Source organism: Ranitomeya imitator, chromosome 2, assembly GCF_032444005.1.
Source record: "Ranitomeya imitator isolate aRanImi1 chromosome 2, aRanImi1.pri, whole genome shotgun sequence".
NCBI lineage: Eukaryota > Metazoa > Chordata > Amphibia > Anura > Dendrobatidae > Ranitomeya > Ranitomeya imitator.
In genome coordinates this window covers 652,205,272-652,227,151 of record NC_091283.1, presented here as the reverse complement: position 1 = coordinate 652,227,151, position 21,880 = coordinate 652,205,272, and the positions used below count along the sequence as shown (strand labels likewise).

The 21,880-nt window shown below is 44.6% G+C and overlaps 1 protein-coding gene across 5 annotated transcripts; it reads right to left on the bottom strand.

Annotated features, from left to right (window-relative positions):
• Positions 1 to 3,550: 3,550 nt before the first annotated feature.
• LOC138667068 (zinc finger protein 432-like) lies at positions 3,551 to 15,641 on the bottom strand. 5 transcript variants are annotated; one of them, XM_069755329.1, is made up of 8 exons: positions 15,386 to 15,613; positions 15,213 to 15,277; positions 14,500 to 14,642; positions 13,780 to 14,046; positions 13,607 to 13,685; positions 13,438 to 13,535; positions 11,018 to 11,120; positions 3,551 to 5,213 (listed from the first exon to the last, which is right to left on the bottom strand). In XM_069755329.1, exons 3-8 carry the CDS (start codon positions 14,575 to 14,577, stop codon positions 3,652 to 3,654), a joined length of 2,187 nt encoding a protein of 728 aa, XP_069611430.1. In that variant the 5' UTR covers positions 14,578 to 14,642; positions 15,213 to 15,277; positions 15,386 to 15,613; the 3' UTR covers positions 3,551 to 3,651. The 5 variants fall into 5 exon arrangements, with proteins under 5 accessions (XP_069611430.1, XP_069611429.1, XP_069611428.1 ...); XM_069755328.1 differs by lacking the exon at positions 15,213 to 15,277 and having other exon boundaries at positions 15,531 to 15,641; XM_069755327.1 differs by lacking the exon at positions 15,213 to 15,277.
• Positions 15,642 to 21,880: the final 6,239 nt, after the last annotated feature.

Sequence of the window (21,880 nt, the reverse complement as noted above, 5' to 3'; positions counted from 1 at the left end):
AAATATTCTTCCCGCAAGCTCCTGAAGCGGATGGTGTCTTGAGCCTCCCTGATGTTTCAGGAAAGAAACCGTTATTACATTGTCGGACAGTATCCTGACATGGCGATTTGCAAGAGTGTGTCTGTTCCTTCTCAATGCCTCCCAAACAGCATACAGCTCTTTGAAGTTGGAGGAGCTGTGAATGACATCTGCTGGCCACCTCCCTTGTAGGATCCTGCCTTTTAGATGAGCTCCCCAGCCCCAGGCACTGGCGTCTGTAGTAACTACTACGTAGGGATCGATAGACCATAACACTCCGATTCTTAGCTTCTCTGGTTGCGTCCACCAGAGGAGAGACCTTCGTACTTGATACGTCAGCTTTAAAATACTGTCCAGAGAAGACTGACGACGGTCCCATCTGGAAAGGATTAATCTTTGCAGAGGTCTTGAATGGAACTGTGCCCATCTTACACACGGTATGGAAGCCGTCATTAGGCCTAGTACTCTCATGGCCATCCTAATTGATGCTCTGCGTTCTAATAGGAGCCTGATTTGGATCAGAATTGCCTCCAGCTTGGTCTCAGGTAGTAGGGATATCCTGTTTCTTGAGTCCAGACACACTCCCAGGAAGATCTTCCTGTGTTCCGGAGTCAGGTCGGATTTCGGCCAGTTTATGACCCATCCTAATTGTTCCATCACAGATATAGTTTGGTTCCTGTGGTCTGACAGAATCTCTGGCGTTCTTGCTACCAGGAGAAAGTCATCGAGATATGGGACTATTATGATCTCCTGGTTTCTCAGGAAGGCGACAATCTCTGACACCAGCTTTGTAAATATACGAGGTGCTGAGGCAAGCCCGAACGGAAGGCATTGGAACTGGTAGTGACAGGTCCCGGACGGCAGAACTACCGCAAACCTCAGAAGCCTCTGAGATGAGGTGTGGACAAGGAAATGATAATAGTCACTTTTCAGGTCGAGAGTGCACATCACAGCATCCCGATCTATGAGGATTGCTGATCGCATGGACTCTATACGGAACCTCTTGTACCTGACCCAGGCATTCAGAGGTTTCAGATTTATTATTGTGCAAGAGTCGCCGGATGGTTTTGTTATGGAAAATAGGGAAGAGTAGTGTCCCTGGCCTACTTCTAGTGGCGGAACTGGAATTATGACTTCTGAGGAAAGCATATCCTTTAAGTCTATCATCATGGGAGAGTCTCGCATGACCACCGTAGGTACGATGTATCTGTCTGGTGGAGGGGAATAAAGCTTGATACTGTAGCCTTCTGACACAGTCCGAAGGACCCACTGATTTTGAGTGATTCGGGCCCAATTCTCCGCAAAGTGACGAAGCCTTCCGCCGATAAGAGTGGAGTCATTGTGTCTTAGATTTAGAGGAGGGGCTGAAGAAGAAACTTCTATTCTTATTGCCCTGGCTACGGGAACCCCTATTAAATCCTCTATTGGATCTACCCCCTCTGAAATCGGACTGTCTCCTGAAGGGAAAACCTCTCCGAAAGGACAGACCTCTTAGGCTTGTCCTCCGGGAACCCCTTCTTATCAGAGGCCGACTCTAGAATAGTATCTAGGGAAGGACCAAATACCCTTGCTCCTGAGAAGGGAATTGAACATAATTTGGTTTTAAAGGCATTATCCCGACCAGGATCTTAGCCAGACCGCACTTCTAGCCACATTGGATAATGAACCACTTCTAGCCGAAAATCTGACCGATTCAGCCATATCTGTCATATCGGACAGAAAGGCCATGGCAGATCTCATTATAGGGAGAGAATTTAGAACATCGGACCTAGGGGTTTTATTGGACAGATGCTCTTCCAAGTGACTCATCCATAGGTACATAGACCGGGCTACCGAGGTAGCTGCTATGTTAGTCTTAATTAGGGCCGCGGACGATGCCCAGGCCCTCTTTAGCAGTATGTTGGCTTTCCGATCCATAGGATCGCGCAAATTTGATGAGTCCTCGAATGGTATGGCTGTCTTTTTGACAACCTTTGCCACCGGAACTTCTACTTTGGGTATCTCTTCCCATAGTTTGACTTCTTCCGGCTCGAATGGTAGACGAGCCTTGAAGTCTTTAGACAATACTAGCCGACGTTCTGCCTCTTTCCACTCCTCCAGTATCATGGCTTTAATATGCTCACTAACTGGGAAGACTGTCTGCCAACGTCCTGCCTGGATTGTGGCTTAGATGTCTCTTCTATCTGCACGAGATCATTCGTCTCCTCCGCCTGGAAGAGGTATTTCCTTTGGTGGTCCTGGCTCCCTGAAGGAAGCTCCCCCTCTTCTTCTGAGACAAAGTCTTCAGAGTCAGACTTGTCCTCAGAACTAAACTCCGGCTCTCTTAGGTCTCGCTCCCGTCTGGCTCTCTTGCGGCTGGGAATGGGGCTGCACTTCACCATACTGGACAAAGAAGCCTGAACTTCTTCTCGTATTAGGGACCTCATTTCTGACAACAGTGCGGGCTGTTCGTCCCTCATAACCTTAGATGTACAATCTGCACACAAGGTTTTGCAATGAGTGTCCGGAAGCTTCACACTACAAATAGGGCATCTACTGGATTTTCCAGAGGCCTTGCCGGATTTCTTAGCTTGACCAGGGAGGTTCCCTTATCCTTAAATGACATAAGATAGGGAGTAAGTAATGGGGTAAACCTGCTCGTGCGTGCAGATAGGGAAGTCTGCGCTATGCGCACTTACCCCTTCCTCGGCTGGCATGTTTCCGTCCATGATGATTCCCGAGGTAACAGATCCCCGCAGCTCACCACGCTGGACAGAAGCGCTTCAGCTGCTACGCGTTCCACGCTGGAGCACACACTTCCCACGCTCTTACAGCGTCACCGGAAGTGACGGTAACGGATGCCGCGATACCGGAAGTGAAGCGGTTCCCTGGGAACTTCCGCCTGAAGACGCCGTGCAGGCCACAACACCGCTCTGGATGCCGCGAATCCCTGCCACATGGAACCGCATCCGCAGCCGAGAGCCTCCCACCGGGAGGAGCGGCTGCCACCAGGAGCTTCGCCACTCGTGGTCTTTGGAGCAGAGGGACCCCCCCGTGGAGGGTTTCTGCCCTGAGCCTCTTGACAGGGGGAAGGGTATTGGCAAGCTGCACGATCCCCCTGAGCTCCGGTAAGCTGCGCAGCTTCTTTCGTGCGTCCCTTGCAGGGACAGGAAAAACACTGAGGATTTGGGGTGGGACATGACCTTTTGAACTCTTGTGTGTTTCCTGTCCCAGCAAGGGGAGGAGGACGTCCTCCAGGGTGCTGTCAGGAGGGACGTCCTGGAAAATAAATAAAAAAAACACTGAACATTCAGATGGGCAATCAATATCAGATGTGGTGTATTCAACTTTTGGCACCCCTATCAATAGACTGAAGGAGCTGAAGTGCTGCCCATTATTGTTTACCAGGCCCAGCTCTGTAGTTTAGAAGATGGATGCACCCGTGATCGGATCGGCGCTTAGTCCTATCCACGTGGTGCAGAACGGCAGTGAATTAGACCCCACTGATTTTAAGTTAATGACCTTTTCAAAAGAGAATAGTAAGCAAAAAAAGAACATCTTAAGCAAACATTTATTTTTCTCCATATGCTATCTCCAGAGAAAGCATTTTTGCTTAGTTTCCATGTCTCCACACTAACACAAATGAGGCGGGAGTTACAGCATGGTCAAGGAAACTACTTTAGTGTGAGTTTCCTGGTGTTTAACAAGATTCTTTTTTTGTTTGAAGTGCCTCCCACATTCAGTGCACTGAAACGGCTTCTCACCCGTGTGGATTCTATAATGTGTCACGAGGTTTGACTTATTTGTGAAACATCTCCCACATTCAGCACAAGAAAAGGGTTTTTCCCCAGTGTGCACCCTACGGTGCTTAGCGAGGTTTGAGCTGGCGGCAAAACATTTTCCACATTCTGAACAGATCACAGGGTTCTTAATTCTATGACATATCTGATGTTGGAAAAGTGCAGATTTCTCAGTAAAGCCCTCCCCACATTCTGTACAAAGAAAAGATTTCTCATTTGTATGGATTTTCTGATGCCTGGCAAGATCTGACTTCAGTTTGAAATATTTACCACATTCAGAACATGGAAAAGGCTTATCATTGGTATGGGTTCCCCAGTGTCGAATGAGACCCGATTTGTTGGTGAAAGATTTGTCGCACTGAGAACAAGGGAACATCTTCAGGCCAGAATGACTCATTTTATGCTCATAAAGAGTAGATTTGTGGGAAAACGTTCTTCCACATTCAGTACACGAAAATGGACGTTCTCCGGTGTGCATTCTCTGATGTTCTGTGAGACTTGACCTTTTGGAGAAACCCTTACCGCACTCAGAACAGAAGAACGGCTTCTCCCCTGTGTGACTTCGCTGATGATCAACAAGGTTTGATCTCTGTCGGAAACGTTTTCCACACTCTATACATGAAAATGGCTTTTCACCAGTGTGGATTCTCTGATGGCTAATAAAAGTTGACTTAAATGTAAAGCATTTACCACATTCAGAACATGAAAACGGTTTACTGCCGGTGTGGTTCCGCTGATGCTCAATAAGCCCCGATTTATAGGCAAAGCACTTCCCACAATCAGGGCACTTAAACGGTTTCACACCTGTATGCATTCTCTGATGTTCCACAAGAGCAGATTTATGATTAAAGGACTTTCCGCACTCCAAACATGGGAATGGCTTCTCCCCAGTGTGGATTCTCTGATGCTGATTAAGCGTTGACTTATGTGAAAAGCATTTTCCACAGTATGAACAAGAAAATGGCTTCTCTCCTGTATGTATTCTCTGATGTTCAGTCAGAGAAGATTTTACTGAGAAAGATTTCCCACAGTCAGAACAATAAAATGGTTTTACCCCTTCATGAGTTTTTTTATGTTCAGCAAGTGTCCATCTTCGTGTAAAACATTTCCCACATTGGGCACATGAGTACGGCTTCTCTCCTGTATGACTCTTCTGGTGATCGACAAAAGATGATTTATGAGAAAAATGTTTCCCACAATCCAAGCATGAAAATGTTTTATCAACTTCCTGGGGAGAACAGTGTGCTTCAACATTTGGCTTGGCAGAACAATATCCTCCTTGTTGATAAGACACAAGATGTATATTTCGGAAAATACAGCGTTTAGGTCGGCAATCTTCCACAATGGCTGTTTCTACTATTTCAGACCTCTGTGGTAAATCTGAACATTCATCAGAGATGATCCTAATGTTTCCATCTGTGGGATACAAGCAAGAATACATTAAACATTAATTGTGTGAATTTTTATTATTTAATTAAATGTACTTAAGGATGTTTTTCCTCTTGACACTTTGGCCAACGACCATGTTTCTCTCCGAATTGAAAACAAGGCTAACAACCTTGATAGACTGGGTATGTGGAAATTCACTATGCCCAATCCTTTTACTCTATGACGAATGTACATCTAATAGACATTAGATGGTCAATCTGTCCTGCTGAAATAAGCAGCTTTGGCATAGTGTAAGCATGGTTTTGTTTTTTTTATCTGTGTTGTCATCTGTAAGGCAGCTGTTTTTACACATCAGCAGTGAATAAACTTTACAAGATCATTTACAGTTTCCTATGATAATAATGGCAATGTATCTGTAAAAAAAACACCGGATTACGTACCGGTAATGCTCTTTTATAGAGCCACGACAGCACCCACTTGAGAGAGGGGATCCGCCCCTAGGAACAGGAAACCCTATGGAGAGAATAAAAGGGGCGGTCCCCCTCGCTCCCACAGTTGGGGTTACAGAGATTGCGAGGAACCGTCCACCAGACTTTAGTAGGTCATTCAATATCATCGTTTATAACTAGTTAACTTAAGCATGGCTAACTACAAGAACCAAACACCCTTAACCGTGCTCCTAATAAAAAACCTATAAGGGTGGGAAGTGAAGGGGTGCTGTCGTGGCTCTATAAAAGAGCATTACCGGTATGTAATTCGGTGTTTTCTCTTCGCCACGACAGCACCCACTTGAGAGACTTTCAGAGATAGTCTTTTTGGGAGGGATCACCGTGTTAAGGACTGATCTACCGAAGGATAAGTCAGATGAGGCAGATAGATCTAATCTATAGTGATTATAGAAGGTAGTAGGCGAAGACCAGGTTGCGGCCTTACATATCTGTTCTATCGGAACCTCCGCTCGTTCAGCCCAGGATGATGCAATCGCCCGGGTGGAATGTGCTCTTACGGTCTCAGGCGGATTCTCCCCTGTGGATGAATAGGCCAGACATATTGCATCTCGAATCCACCGAGATAAAGTACCCTTCATGATTCCAGCTCCTTTTCTATGACCCTGGAAAGAAACAAAGAGAGCCCTGCTCTTCCTCCAGGCGCTAGTCCTATCCAAATAGGCTAATATGGCTCTCCTCACATCTAATGTGTGGTATTTTTGTTCTTCCTGACTTGTAGGGTTCTCATAGAAGGAGGGAAGGAAAATTTCTTGCGATCTGTGAAATTTAGTGCATACTTTGGGTAAGTATGAAGGGTCTGTCTTAAGGACAACTCTATCTGGGAATATAGACATGAAAGGAGGATCTATCGATAGTGCCTGTATGTCACTTACTCTTCTCGCTGATACTAAGGTGACAAGAAGAGCTGTCTTGAGGGAGACATGTTTTATGTGAGCTGAATGTAGAGGCTCAAAAGGGTGATCTGTGAGAGCTTCGAGAACTAAATTAACATCCCATGGTGGTACATGGGGAATTCGGACTGTCTCTGACCTCTGGCATGCTGCAACAAATCTGGCTACCCACTTATTACCTGCGATATCAAGACCATATAAAGCCCCCAGCGCAGAAATGTGTACTTTTAAAGGTGCTGACTGCCAGACCTAGATCGCGCCCTTTTTGAAGAAATTCTAAAATTATAGGAATATGAATTTCGTTTGACAGGGCTGTTGGGTAGAGGTTTAGAAATTTTTTCCACACTCTTGCATAGATGGAGGTAGTGGACTTTTTTCTACTTAGTAGAAGAGTGTCAATCACTTTGTTTGAGAACCCTCTCATCTTTAGCAGCTGCCTCTCAAGTTACAGGCTGTTAACCGTAGACCCTTCACCTGAGGGTGGTTGAAGGGGCCCTGGAAGAGAAGATCCCGATCCTCCGGGAGGATCCATGGGTCTGAGATTGACATGGCTCTCAGCCAGGAAAAAAATGGCCTCTTGGGCCAGAATGGAGCAATTAGGATCACGTTTGCTCTGTCCTCCCTTATCTTCCTGATCACTGTCGGAAGTAATATCAGCGGGGGAAAGGCATATGCCTTTTTGAATACCCATGGTACTTGTAGGGCGTCGAAGATATCTGAATTGTCAGATCGGAACAATGATGCAAATTTTTTGACTTGCCTGTTTTGTCTTGTCGCAAAGAGATCTATCTCGGGAGTGCCCCACTTTTTTATTATCATACAAAAGATACGACGATTTAGAACCCACTCTCCTTGGTGGAGAGCGTGGCGACTGAGGAAATCTGCTCTCGAATTGTCAATTCCTCTCACATGTAGCGCCGATAGGGACAGGAGGTGTTCCTCTGCCATGGCTAGAATATCGTTGGCTATAGACATGAGTCCTTCCGATCTTGTTCCTCCTTGGTGGTTTATATATGCTACCGCTGTCATGTTGTCTGAGAAGACTCTTGTATGTGTTCCGTGTAACTGCGGAGGAAATTCAGATAAGTCATGATAAACAGCCTTCAGCTCTTTTTTATTAGAAGAATCATCTGATTCTCTAGGAGACCACAGACCTTGTACTATTTGGTTTTCTAAATGTGCTCCCCAACCACTAGGACTGGCGTCAGTGAAAACAGTTTTTGATGGTTTAACCACCCAGGGGACCCCACTGGAAAGATGATTCTGATTTAACCACCAAGTGAGAGATTGTATCACGTCTGTCGTTAAAGAAATACGAGTATCTAATCGGCCATGTAACCTTTCTTCCTCACGAAGTATTGTATGCTGCAATTTCCTGCTATGGAATTGGGCCCACGGAACAGCTGGAATACAAGAAGTGAAGGAACCAAGAAGGGACATACCTATTTGTTTTGACTCGGGAAGAAAGCACATTTGATTTGTAGAGTCTAGAATAATTCCTAAAAATTTTTGCTCAGTTGTGGGGGACAATTTAGATTTTTCCCAATTCACTAACCACCCCAACCCCTGTAAGGATGAAATTGAATCAGATAAGCGTTGATGACATTGAGAAAGAGTTCCCGACTATCAATAGGTCATCTAAATAGGGTATTATGAGGGTATCTTTTAACCTCAAATATGACATTACCTCTGACATTAGTTTTGTGAAAACTCTAGGGGCTATTGATAGTCCAAAGGGCATTCCATGAAGCAATGGGGAAACAGAAGCTTAATAGTTGACCGGATGGATTCCATTTTAAAAGCTTGGTTCTCTAAGAAGACATTTAGTCTCTTAAGGTTAATTATTGTTCTATATGATCCGTCGGGTTTTGAAATAAAAAATAAAGGGGAATAAAATCCCCTTCCTTTTTGATGAAAAGGGACTTCCACTAATACTCCTTTGGACAGGAGAGTTATTATTTCCTGTTCCAAGGCCTCTTGTTGTGATGGTGAACCTAAGGAAGTCAAACAAAACGAGTCCGGGGGAACTTGAGAAAATCTTAGTTTTAGGCCTGTAGTTATCAGGCTAGTTGCCCATGAATTAGAGGTTATTGCCAGCCATTGTGTGGAGAAGAAGGACAACCTACCACCAACGGGTAGATCTGTCCTAGCGGGGTTTATCCTCAGGTTTGAAAGGGCGTTTTCCGAAGAAGGCTCCTTTCTGCTTAAAGTCCTTATTAGCCCAACGGTCCTGGTTTTTATAGTCCCGTCTTCTGTTGAACATGGGCTTTCGGAATGCTCTCCTATAAGATGGAAGATAAGTGTTATTGGGGAACCCTTTCTTCCTCTCACCCGCTTTGGTAAGAATGTCATCCAATTGAGTACCAAATAGGTACTCACCTTGACAGGGCAGACCACATAACTTGGATTTTGTTTGTGGATCTCCTTTCCACCCCTTTAGCCACAAGGCGCGGCGAGCCGCGTTGGTTAGACCTGCTGATTTGGCTGCTAATCGGATGGAATCCGCCGAAGAATCTGCCAAAAAGGCAGTAGCTCCTCTAATTAACGGGATAGATGACATGAGTTTATTACGGGAAAGGCCACCTTTTAAGCCTTCTTCCAGATCATTCAACCAAACCATCATGGATCTAGCAGTACATGTGGCCGAGATAGCTGGTTTAAAAGCTCCTGTACAGGATTCCCAAGCTCTTTTTAAAAGGGAGTCCGCTTTCCGATCGAGCGGGTCTTGCAAGGATCCTGAATCTTCAACAGGCAATAAAGATTTCTTAGAAGTGGATGCCACTGCCGCATCTACTTTTGGGGCTTTTACCCATTTGGAGAAATCCTCGTCATTAAAGGGATAGCGACGTTTTGAGGAAGACGGCAACCCTCTTTGCCCTTGGCTTTCCCACTCTTTTTTGACTAACTCCTTTATTGCTGGAATAATAGGAAAGGAAGGTCTCTTTTTCTCTGACAGGCCAGCAAACATCACGTCCTGAGGTGTTTTAAGGGTCTTAGTATCTTCCATACCCATGGTGTTGCGTACAGATCTGACTAAATTGTCAATGCTTTCTGTAGGGAAACATGTATCCTGTTCACCCTCCGAGGATATAACCTCTTGGGAACTGTCCGACTCCTTATCCTCAACCTCAGATGACTGTTCAGATAGAGGAGAGCTGTATTTCTTCCTACTTCCAGGAATTTTATCCGAGTTTCGAAAAGCTCGCAACTCCTCTCTTATCATGCTACGTATATCATCCGACCTTACTGAAGACTCCTCACGTAAGGTGGATTCGATGCAAGACTAGCATAACTTTTTTAAATAGGTATCCGGGAACGGCTGAGAGCATAAGGCACATTGCTTATGTTTGGATTTCCCTGTTCTTTTAACCTAGGGAATTAGATGAAAGAGGGAGTACAATCAGCTTAAAATAGGGTAGACATACACTCACCCCTGAAGCGGTCATAATACCGGCTGGAGAGGAGGAGATGGAGGCACAGATGGAGGAACCGACCGGTCCGATCTTTTTTCCCTGGCGCTCTTGGAGGATGATCTGCGGCTGCTAGTCCGGCTTCCTGGTGTAACAGCGTTAGCTTCAGAAGAAGGCAACGTTGTCTCTTGAGGAGATGCCATGATGGACGCCGGGAATCAACGCCGGCGTCCTTTTGTTATGGGGGCCGCCATCTTCTTCCTGCCGCACCCGGAAGTGACCACTACATCCGGGTTGCGGCTCTGCTGTGCGCGCCTGCGCTTCTATCCAGCGATCGCGCAGGCGCCGTCCTCCTCCTCCATCACCCCGGAAGTTGTAGTAATACTTCCGGGGGAGAAATCACTGGCCCCACGCTGCCTGTGCGCCACCCGAGGCTGGCGTCACAGGATCTTACCCCCCCCCAGCGGTCCGGCCCGCAGGTCTGCTGGATACTTCTCCGTGAGCCAGGTGCCTTCCCGATCCTGGCCTCACGGTACCTGCCAGCAGAGGGGGGAAGCTGATACAGGACCCCGACGCTGCTTCCAGCCCTGGAGCCCTTGCCGTCCCTATTCAGGTAAACCGCACAAGCGGCATCCAGGCTGGGAATCCTCTTCTCTCCAGGTCTCCCGTAGGAACAGGAAACCAACTGTGGGAGCGAGGGGGACCGCCCCTTTTATTCTCTCCATAGGGTTTCCTGTTCCTAGGGGCGGATCCCCTCTCTCAAGTGGGTGCTGTCGTGGCGAAGAGAAAAAAAAAAAATTGGATCAAACATGGTTGCTCCTTATGGGAAACAGTTGTGCTCAAAAGTTTACATACCCCAGCAGAATTTTTGCTTTCTTGGCCTTTTTTCAGAGACTATGAATGGTAACACCAAAACCTTTTGTCCACTCATGGCTAGTGGTTGGGTGAAGCCATTTATTGTCAAGCTTCTGATTTTAAATTATGAAATATGAGAGTAAGTTCCACAATTAGTTATTACTCACCTGTGTGTCCATCTCTGAGAGTATCCTCCGATTTGCACTGCTGATCATCACAGGTATATGTCTCTTCTTCTATCATCTCAGCTTTCACAACAATAGGAAAATCCTAAATATCCAAAAGTAATCATTTTACATTTTTAAAGGGAACCTGCCATGTGAAAAATTGCTATTAACTGACACATATGTAAGTAAAGAGTTTGTCCCATGAATAAAGTACATTTTAATCAATAGATCTTGGAATAATAATAAGTTCCACAATTGGATGTAAAGAAAATGTTCCTGTGCTGAGATAATCTTACAAATGTGCCCCTGCTGTGTACTGTGTAATGGCTGTGTCTGACCGTGCAGGGACATGGTCTGATCATACCACCAGGGCCGGTTTTAGGCAAAGTGGGGCCCTAGGCAAAAGTTTAAAATTGTGCCCCAAATGCTACCAAATTGCACCATCATGCAGAAACATTTCGGTTGTAGTTACATGTGCTGAGTTCAGGCCACTAAACGAGTGTGATCGACAATATTGAAGTCATTCGTCGCTTGTTTCCCGACCTCTTTACACCGGCTGAGGAATAATGATGGGGACAGAATGGTCACTAGTAGATCAATCTGTCCCCATACAGTATCATCTTAGCAGCATATCAATATTCATTCCCTTTAGTAGCGGGCACATACGATCGCCTAGCAGCAGGAAGCCTGCAGCTGTGGCTACTGTGACCCCTATTAAAGTGAAATGAATATCCACTGCTCTCCACACCTATAGTCCCTCCCATCTCTCGGCACCGGATTCAGTGCATAGTGGTGGGAGTGACTATGGGCGTGGGGAGCAATGACTATGAATTTCTCTTTAGCAGCGGGCACAGGCTTTAGCCGCAGCAGCCGACTCCTGCCTCCTGTCACCCACTGCTCCTTCACTGGCACCGGTCGAGCCCCCTGACTCACAGGCCCCATAGCAGCTGCATGGTGTGCTGCTATTAGCGACATGCCACTGGCTGGGGTGGACACTAATAGCTTGGGGCCCCTGTTCCCCCTGTTCAAGAAATGTGTCTGGGCCCCCCTTCCTGCCCGGTACACTGCTTATGATGATGTCAATCTGACAATGGCACCCTGGAGCCTTGGGCTCCAGGAAACAAGTCAGATTGCCCTCATTATTACTGCCCTGCAAGCGGGGCGCACATAGCAATCACAGGGCTCCCATAGCAAAAGTTCTATTTCGGCCCCCACACCTCTAAAAAATATTTATATCTTTTCACTGAGATTATATATATATATATATATATATATCTATCTATATATCTATATATATCTATAGCTATCTAGCTCTCTCTCTCTCTATATATCTATATCTATATATATATATACACTGTGTGTGTTTGTAATAAATATATATCCGTTACGCCGTACATACACAGATGCAAATTCATGTACCTTATATGCAAACGCATACTGTACATACATTCACACAGCTACACATACAGTACATATACCGTACATACATACAAATACGCATACATATACCGTATATGCAAACACAAAAACCGTACATACACACAGATACACATACTGTCATACATACACATACCGTACATACACACACATATACAATATATACATACAGATATATACACATACCGTACACATATACATACACATATACTGTACATACATGCACATAAACATACATATATACATACAATTATATCGCACATACACTATACACACACACAGACATACACATATACTGTACATGCATACACAGATACACACACAGAAGCAAACACAGACACGGCCATTACACAGTACACAGCAGGGGCACATTTATAAGATTATCTCGGCACAGGAAAATTTTTATTATTTTTTTTTTAACACCTCCAATTGTGGAAGTTATTATTCAAAGATCTAATGTACTTTGCTGGTGGGAGAACTCCTGTGACAGCGTTCTAAAGCTGCTTGGTTGCTGCACAGAAAGCTTGGCTACCAGGAGGAAATTCACTTGATTCCTACAGGCAGCCTCCGGCTTTCAGTCACAGATGTACGGCCGGCATGGCTTCAGTCACTGCTCAGTGAGCGGCGGCTGTAACCACACCCCGGCACTGACTGACAGCCGGCTCAGCACTCACACACTGTACAGCCAGCTGTCAGTCAGTGATGGGACGTGGTTACACCAGCCATTGCTCACTATAATACACTGAGTGGTGCCTAAAGCCGTGTCAGCCGCACCTCTATGACTGAAAGCTCAAGGCTGCCTGGAGGAATAAATTGCATTTCCTCCTAGCATACGGATTTCCATTGCGGCTGAAGCTATTACTCTGCAGATATTTACAGGTAACAGCGTTTTTTCACATGATAGGTTCCCTTTACAAGAAGATATGTGTCACAGGACAATATAAGTTAGGAGAAATCATAAGATTGGCTTTATTTCTACCTACATGATCATCCAGGGTATCGTTGTTGTTTTCTGCTGCAGAAGTCTGTGAAGATAGAGGACTGGCACATCCCTCCAGTGTATTTCGGGTAACATACCTGTCTGTAAAAAATAGTTACTGAATGCGTGGTTTGTGCATGTTCTAGCAGAGTATTTGTGTAGTCATCACTTACCCTGAGATGTCAGAGGCTGGGGATTCTCTGTGATGACGTCGTGGTACAGATTCTGGTGTTCTTCTAAATATTCCCACTCCTCCAAAGAGAAATAGACCATGAAGTCATCATATCTTAGAGATATCTAAGAGAAAGATTGATACATCTTCGCTTTTTAGGAATCTGACACATACACATATCATACAGTTATCGTGCGAGCACATTGTTCTCTTGTGGTTATCATGCGAGGTTCCAGCATTCCCAGCAGTGCTCACCTCTCCAGTCAGCAGCTCAGTGATCTTGTTGGTGAGTTCTAGAATCTTCCTATCATTGTATCGCTCATGTAAGATGAGTAGAGATGGGGGTACCATGGTAGGGCTATTAGTGGTGTCTAATTTTTCAAAGATTTGTTGGCAACTGGGAGTAACTTGGTGATCAAACATCTTCAAAGGTCCATAGTCCTACATAAAATGATAAACATGAAATTTACATGACATTTTTTCCAGATTCAAGTTTCATTAGAAGGTATCACCTATGTATAAGAGTGGTGATAAGATGTTTGATGGTGTCTGAGTGCTGGGACCTTAAACAAGCCCAAGAACAAGGCTCAGGAATGTCCCACCTGCATGAAGAGCAGCCACACGTGAGCACCACGAATCCTTTCATTGCCTATGGGACTGCTATGTGCTCCGCTATTTATGGCAGTCCTATAGGGAATGATTGGAGTAGTGGTGCACATTTCTGGGCACAGCTCTATTCAGAGCATTCGAGAGTCCCTTTCATGGGATCTATGGTATAACCCCCATCGATCAGCAGGTTATCATCTCTGGGGCTTGGTCAGGAAACCCAGAACTGGCTCCGTCAACATGGTGTTATTACAGGGATCTGACACGGGACATTGCAGAATCCATTACCTCTCCAGTCAACAGATGGATGATCTCCAGGGTCAACTCCAGTATCTTTTCATTCAACCTGCTGCCTTTCCCATCCATTCCTGATCAGTCACGTTATGTTCTTGTGCAGAACACCGGCCATGAGGAATCTAGACGATCTTCGACTGCAGTAAAGAAGTGGAATTTACCTGTCAGCACTGCTCAAAACATGGTTGCAGAATTTGAGATTCCCCTTGAAATGCCAAATATGGGATCAGTTACGATCAGGATTATATAGAACTTCTGCCACAAAGTCTGGTAAAAATAGATTTCATTATAGGGCTTTTCCGCCTATTGAGAAGAAGTGCAGCTTGCTTACTACAAGGAGTATAATGTACACACTTTTCTGACGGTGGGTTTGAGTGGTCATCATATAACATGGGTAATAGTGGATGGGAGGCTAGTCGGCACGTGACGGCAAGTGGCAGAGCTGTAGTCACCTGATGACTGCTGGCAGCGAGCAAAGACAGATCCTACCAGTGCGGAGATTTCCCACCCACCAGTGCATATCTGCTTGAAGGGAAAAGTCAATGAGGATAATTTTTTTTTACTTAAATACATGTATTTGGGGCTAAAAATTATTTTTGTTATTCGGTTTTATTAAAAATGCTGCAGTTTGGCTCTCACAGGTCGCTTCCCTGCACATTCAACTTTGATGTGGTCTAAAGCCAAGAGGAGCTCAGAATAAAAGTTACCATCTGTCCCATTGGACTGTCACCAGGAGCTCCCTGACAGATTCTCAGTTAACCCATTCAGCAGCCTGCAGTAGACAAAAGTGAGGCCATAGAAGGCGAATGGTGACAGAATTATGCTGAGGCACAAATGCATACACTGAAAATAAGAAAACGCCCCACAGCAGTGGACATACCACGGAAGAGCAGACAGACAGAACTTATAGGACACAAGTCAGCATGTGCAGCACAAGCATGGCCCAGAGAAGGCTGGAGACTGGCGAGCAGCTGCACCAGGAGGCGCTGCATTACATGTCCGCGCACCCACACTGCAGCACCTACTCAGAGCCAGCCGCTGAATGACGTCTGCCTGGACGGTAGGTGCGAAATCCTAGCAGCTAAAGGACCTGTGATGACGTCATGGCCATGTGATCAGCCTTGTGTGGGAGGAGCCATGCTAGAGATGGCCGGAAGTGCTTATTTCCCAGAGTTCTGCAGAGCTGTTTCCGATGCCCCGCCCCCTACAGACAGAAGCAGAGCGCAGCACAGGGCCGTGCTCAGTATTATCGCTCACTGAATGCAATGCTCTGCATCTGTTGGGAACTCTGGCTACACTCGGGTGTAATGCTCTGCAGGAGGCTCTGCATGTGCTGTGGGTGCACACTGCTCTGCAGGAACTGTGCACAGCTTGGGGCTATTTGTACTAGGAGTCAGTGCTCTGCAAGACCTGGTGCACTAGGGCGCAATGCTGTGTATGGGGGTCACTGGATGCAGGAGGGCGCAGTGGTCTATGGTACATGAGGGTGTTCTGCTGGGCATGGTGCAGTGGGGCGCAATGCTGTGTATGGGGGGGTCACTGGATTCAGGAGGGCGCAGTGGTCTATGGTACATGAGGGTGTTCTGCTGGGCATGGTGCAGTGGGGCGCAATGCTGTGTATGGGGGTCACTGGATTCAGGAGGGCGCAGTGGTCTATGGTACATGAGGGTGTTCTGCTGGGCATGGTGCAGTGGGGCGCAATGCTGTGTATGGGGGTCACTGGATGCAGGAGGGCACAGTGTTCTATGGTACATGAGGGTGTTCTGCTGGGCATGGTGCAGTGGGGCGCAATGCTGTGTATGGGGGGGTCACTGGATTCAGGAGGGCACAGTGTTCTATGGTACATGAGGGTGTTCTGCTGGGCATGGTGCAGTGGGGCGCAATGCTGTGTATGGGGGGGTCACTGGATGCAGGAGGGCGCAGTGGTCTATGGTACATGAGGGTGTTCTGCTGGGCATGGTGCAGTGGGGCGCAATGCTGTGTATGGGGGGGGGTCACTGGATGCAGGAGGGCACAGTGTTCTATGGTACACGAGGGTGTTCTGCTGGGCATGGTGCAGTGGGGCGCAATGATCTGTATGGGGGTCACTGGATGCAGGAGGGCACAGTGTTCTATCGTACACGAGGGTGTTCTGCACTGCAGGGTGGGGCGCAAAGTTCTGTGGGTACACAAGTGTGTTTTTCAGGGCGGAGTACAATGTTCTGTGGGTTCACAAAGTTGCTCTGCAGGGTGGGCTGCAATGTTCTGTGGGTACACAATGGTATTATGTGGGGTGCAAAGTTCTAGGTGCAGTATTCTGCAAACAGCACCAAGAGTGCAATGCTCTGTTAAGTAAAATGGAAAGTCAGTGGTCTGTACCTGCGCTGCCAGCTGATGAAGAAACGTCAAGTGTCAGAGATAATGTTATTTTACATTTCTATGTGTTTTGAAGTGTAGCCCACTTCCTCAGGAAACAACAGCCATATACAGGGTTCACAGAAATTTATATAAAGGGAATTTTTGAAAAAAAGCTCCAAGTTCATAGGGTAGAAACATGATGCGGTTCAAGTGAGAAAGAAATGTGTGTAAATGTACAGTATATATGTGAGACTACATGAATAAGAGCTTATTCTCTGGCACTTGACGTTTCTTCATTAGCTGGCAGTGCGGATACAGCCCACCTACTTAACATTTTATTTATTTTTGGGTGAAAAATATTTGAGAGATAATTTGGCTTCTTATCCTAAGTCATGTATTAAGGCCCTGAAAAGGGTCAATATAGACTTAGGATTGCTACAATCAGTAGGTGGCGCTTGAATTTTCATCTTCCTCTCTATAAAAGCAGTTTGCATATTTAATTTCCCGGAGAAGTATTGCGTGGCTTATAAGCCTCCTTACGCCAATTTGCCACTTTCCACCAGGAGAAATGTTCCCCTCTTAAATTTGGTGTAGTTTCATAGCATGAAATAAGCAAGTTTCCAATTAGCTTGCTTTTTCTATGGGTGTCATTCTCCTGCTTCGAGCTGTTGTCTTTCATGGTGTAAAGAAAGGTTTTTATACTAGGGATTGGGGGGGGGAGGGTATTCATTTTATAGGAGGGGAAGATAGTGCAGATAGAGACCTGGAAACAAGGAAGTTGGGGGTGGCGGTGGCATGGGGGGTGGGGTTAGAACAGTTAATAATTTAAGAAAGAATAGAGGTGCAGAGATATACATAAAGTGCATATATACTAATGCCAGAAGCCTCGCCAACAAAATGGACGAATTAGAATTAATGTTGTTGGAGCATAATTATGACATGGTGGGGATATCTGAAACATGGCTGGATGAGAGCCATGACTGGGCTGTTAACTTGCAGGGTTATAGTCTGTTCAGAAATGACCAAACGGATAAGCGAGGGGGAGGTGTGTGTATATATGTAAAATCGTCCTTAAAACCCATCCTGCGTGATAATATAGGTGAATCTAATGAAAATGTAGAGTCCCTGTGGGTGGAGATAAGGGGAGGGGGAAAAAATAATAAATTACTGATAGGGGTTTGTTATAAGTCTCCAAAACTAATGGAAGCAACGGAGAATATCCTCATAAAGCAAATAGATGAAGCTGCGACTCAAGGAGAAGTCATTATTATGGGGGACTTCAACTACCCTGAAATAGATTGGGGAACGGAAATCTGCAGTTCCAGCAAAGGTAATCGGTTTTTGACAACTATGAGAGACAATTACCTTTCACAGTTGGTTCTGGGCCCAACAAGAAGGGGGGCACTGCTAGACCTAATATTAACCAACAGACCAGACCGCATATCAAATATAAGGGTTGGGGGTCACTTGGGGAATAGTGATCACAAAATAATACGTTTTCATGTATCCTTTAAAAAGATGTGTAGTAGAGGGGTTACAAGGACACTAAACTTCAGGAGGGCAAATTTCCAAAGGATGAGCGATCTTGGTGCAATTAAATGGGACGATATCCTGAGACATAAAAATACACAAAGAAAATGGGAGACGTTTATTAGCATCCTGGATAGGACCTGTGCACAGTATATACCGTATGGGAATAAACATACTAGGAATAGGAGGAAACCGATATGGCTAAATAGAGCTGTAAGGGGAGCAATAAGGGACAAAAAGAAAGCATTTAGAGAATTAAAGGAAGTAGGTAGTGATGAGGCATTAAATAAATACAGAAAATTAAATAAATTCTGGAAAAAGCAAATCAAGGCAGAAAAGATTGAGACAGAGAGACTCATTGCCAGAGAAAGTAAAAATAATCCTAAAATATTCTTTAACTACATAGATAGTAAGAAACTAAAAGATGATAGTGTTGGCCCCCTTAAAAATAGTCTGGGTGAAATGGTGGATGAGGATGAGGAAAAAGCCAATATGCTAAATGACTTTTTTCATCAGTATTCACACAAGAAAATTCCATGGCAGACAATATGATCAGTGATAACAAAAATTCCCCATTAAGTGTCACCTGCTTAACCCAGCAGGAAGTGCGACGGTGTCTAAAAATCACTAATATTGACATCTCTGGGCCCGTATGGGATCCACCCCCGAGTACTGCAGGAATTAAGTACAGTCATTGATAGACCATTATTTTTAATCTTTAAAGACTCCATAATAACAGGGTCTGTACCACAGGACTGGCGTATAGCAAATGTGGTGCCAATATTCAAAAAGGGGACAAAAACTGAACTCGGAAATTATAGGCCAGTAAGCTTAACCTCTACTGTGGGTAAAATCCTGGAGGGCATTCTAAGGGATGCTATACTGGAGTATCTGAGGAGGAATAACCTCATGACCCAATATCAGCATGGGTTTACTAGGGGCCGTTCCTGTCAGACTAATCTGATCAATTTCTATGAAGAGGTAAGTTCCGGACTGGACCAAGGGAACCCAGTGGATGTAGTGTATATGGACTTTTCAAAAGCTTTTGATACGCTGCCACACAAAAGGTTGATACATAAAATGAGAATAATGGGGATAGGGGAAAATATGTGTAAGTGGGTTAAGAGCTGGCTCAGGGATAGGAAACAGGGTGGTTATTAATGGAACACACTCGGACTGGGTAGCGGTTAGCAGTGGGGTACCACAGGGGTCAGTATTGAGCCCTCTTCTTTTTAACATATTTATTAATGATCTTGTAGGGGGCATACAGAGTGGAATTTCAATATTTGCAGATGACACTAAACTCTGCAGGGTAATCAACACAGAGGAGTACAATTTTATATTACAGGATTTATGTAAACTAGAAGCTTGGGCTGATAAATGGCAAATGAGCTTTAATGGGGATAAATGTAAGGTCATGCACTTGGGTAGAAGTAATAAGATGTATAATTATGTGCTTAATTCTAAAACTCTGGGCAAAACAGTCAATGAAAAAGACCTGGGTGTATGGGTGGATGACAAACTCACATTTAGTGGCCAGTGTCAGGCAGCTGCTACAAAAGCAAATAAAATAATGGGATGCATTTACTCCTTTACCCCCAAGGGTGGTTTGCACGTTAATGACCAGGGCAATTTTTACAATTCTGACCACTGTCCCTTTATGAGGTTATAACTCTGGAACGCTTCAACGGATCCCAGTGATTCTGACATTGTTTTCTCGTGACATAATGTACTTCATGATAGTGGTAAAATTTCTTTGATATTACCTGTGCTTATTTGTGAAAAAAAAAACGGAAATTTGGCGAAAATTTAGAAAATTTCGCAATTTTCCAACTTAAAATTTTTATGCAATTAAATCACAGAGATATGTCATACAAAATACTTAATAAGTAACATTTCCCACATGTTTACTTTACATCAGCACAATTTTGGAACCAAATATTTTTTTTGTTAGGGAGTTATAAGGGTTAAAAGTTGACCAGCAATTTCTCATTTTTACAACACCATTTTTTTTAGGGACCACATCTCATTTGAAGTCATTTAGAGGGGTCTATATAATAGAAAATACCAAAGTGTGACACCATTCTAAAAACTGCACCCCTGGTGCTCAAAACCACATTCAAGAAGTTTATTAACCCTTCAGGTGTTTCACAGGAATTTTTGGAATGTTTAAATAAAAATGAACATTTAACTTTTTTTCACAAAATTAAATCCCATCTCCACTATGCATGCAGGGCCGCATCCGGCAGCCTGCGTTACCAGACATGCGGCACTTCTTTCCAGACCGCAGCATGTCTATTTACCTTGCGGAAGCGCTCCGTCTCCGCAAGATAAATAACACAGTCTATGAATACGATACAGTGATTCTGCATGTGTTCAATGAACAAATCTGGAATCACTGCGCGTACAACAGGGGGCGGAGCGGGGAATCCACTGCGTCCAAAGCTCAGGGATTCCTGATGGTGGAAACATAGCCTAACACCAATGGGAAAATGGAAATAAATATATGTTTTTATTTTTCCCTAACTAAGGGGGTGATAAAGGGGGGTTTGATTTACTATTTATAGCGAGTTTTTATGTTTGTCAACTGTCACACACTAAAAGACGCTTTTTATTGCAAAAAATAGTTTTTGCATCACCACATTTTGAGAGCTATAATTTTTCCATATTTTGGTCCACAGAGTCATGTGAGGTCTTGTTTTTTGTGGGAGGAGTTGACGTTTTATTGGTACCATTTTCGGGGACATGAAATTTTTGGATTGCTTTTTATTAGGCAGAATTAACAAAAACCAGCAATTCATGAATTTCTTTTGGGAGGGGGAGGGGGGGTGCGTTTATACCATTCCGCGTTTGGTAAAATTGATAAAGCAGTTTTTTATTTCGGGACGGTACGATTACAGCAATATCTCATGTATATAGTTTTTTAAGTTTACACGCTTTTACACAATAAAAACTATTTTATATAAAAAATTATTTTTGCGTCGCTTTATTCTGAGGGCTATACATTTGTTATTTTTTTGCTGTTTATATCCTTTTTTTGATCGTGTGTTATTCCACTTTTTGTTTGGCGGTATGATAATAAAGCGTTGTTTTTTGCCTCGTTTTTTTTTTACGGTGGTCACAGAAGGGGAGAACTAGTGGGACAGTCTTATAGGTTGGGTCGTTAAGGATGCGGCGATACTAAATATGTGTAATTTTATTGTTTTTTTTTCAAACGAAGAAAGAGAAACAGAAGTGCACTCACCGGTCTCTTGTGCGATAGTCCTTTATTTAGAACAGGTGCGGGCACACTTGGGGAGAACGTGGACAAAAAACGACGGCCGTTTCGCGGTACCGTGCTTCTACGGGTCTCAATGCCGAAAGGAAATGCAGAAGCACCCTTTATCTCCCACCTCTGCAAGGGAACTCCCATTAATCGGCACTATGAAAGTAAAAACCCACCCTCTGAGGAAGTGAATTACTTAAATGAATGAATACAATAATTACAAAACATTTAAGAAAAAAATAC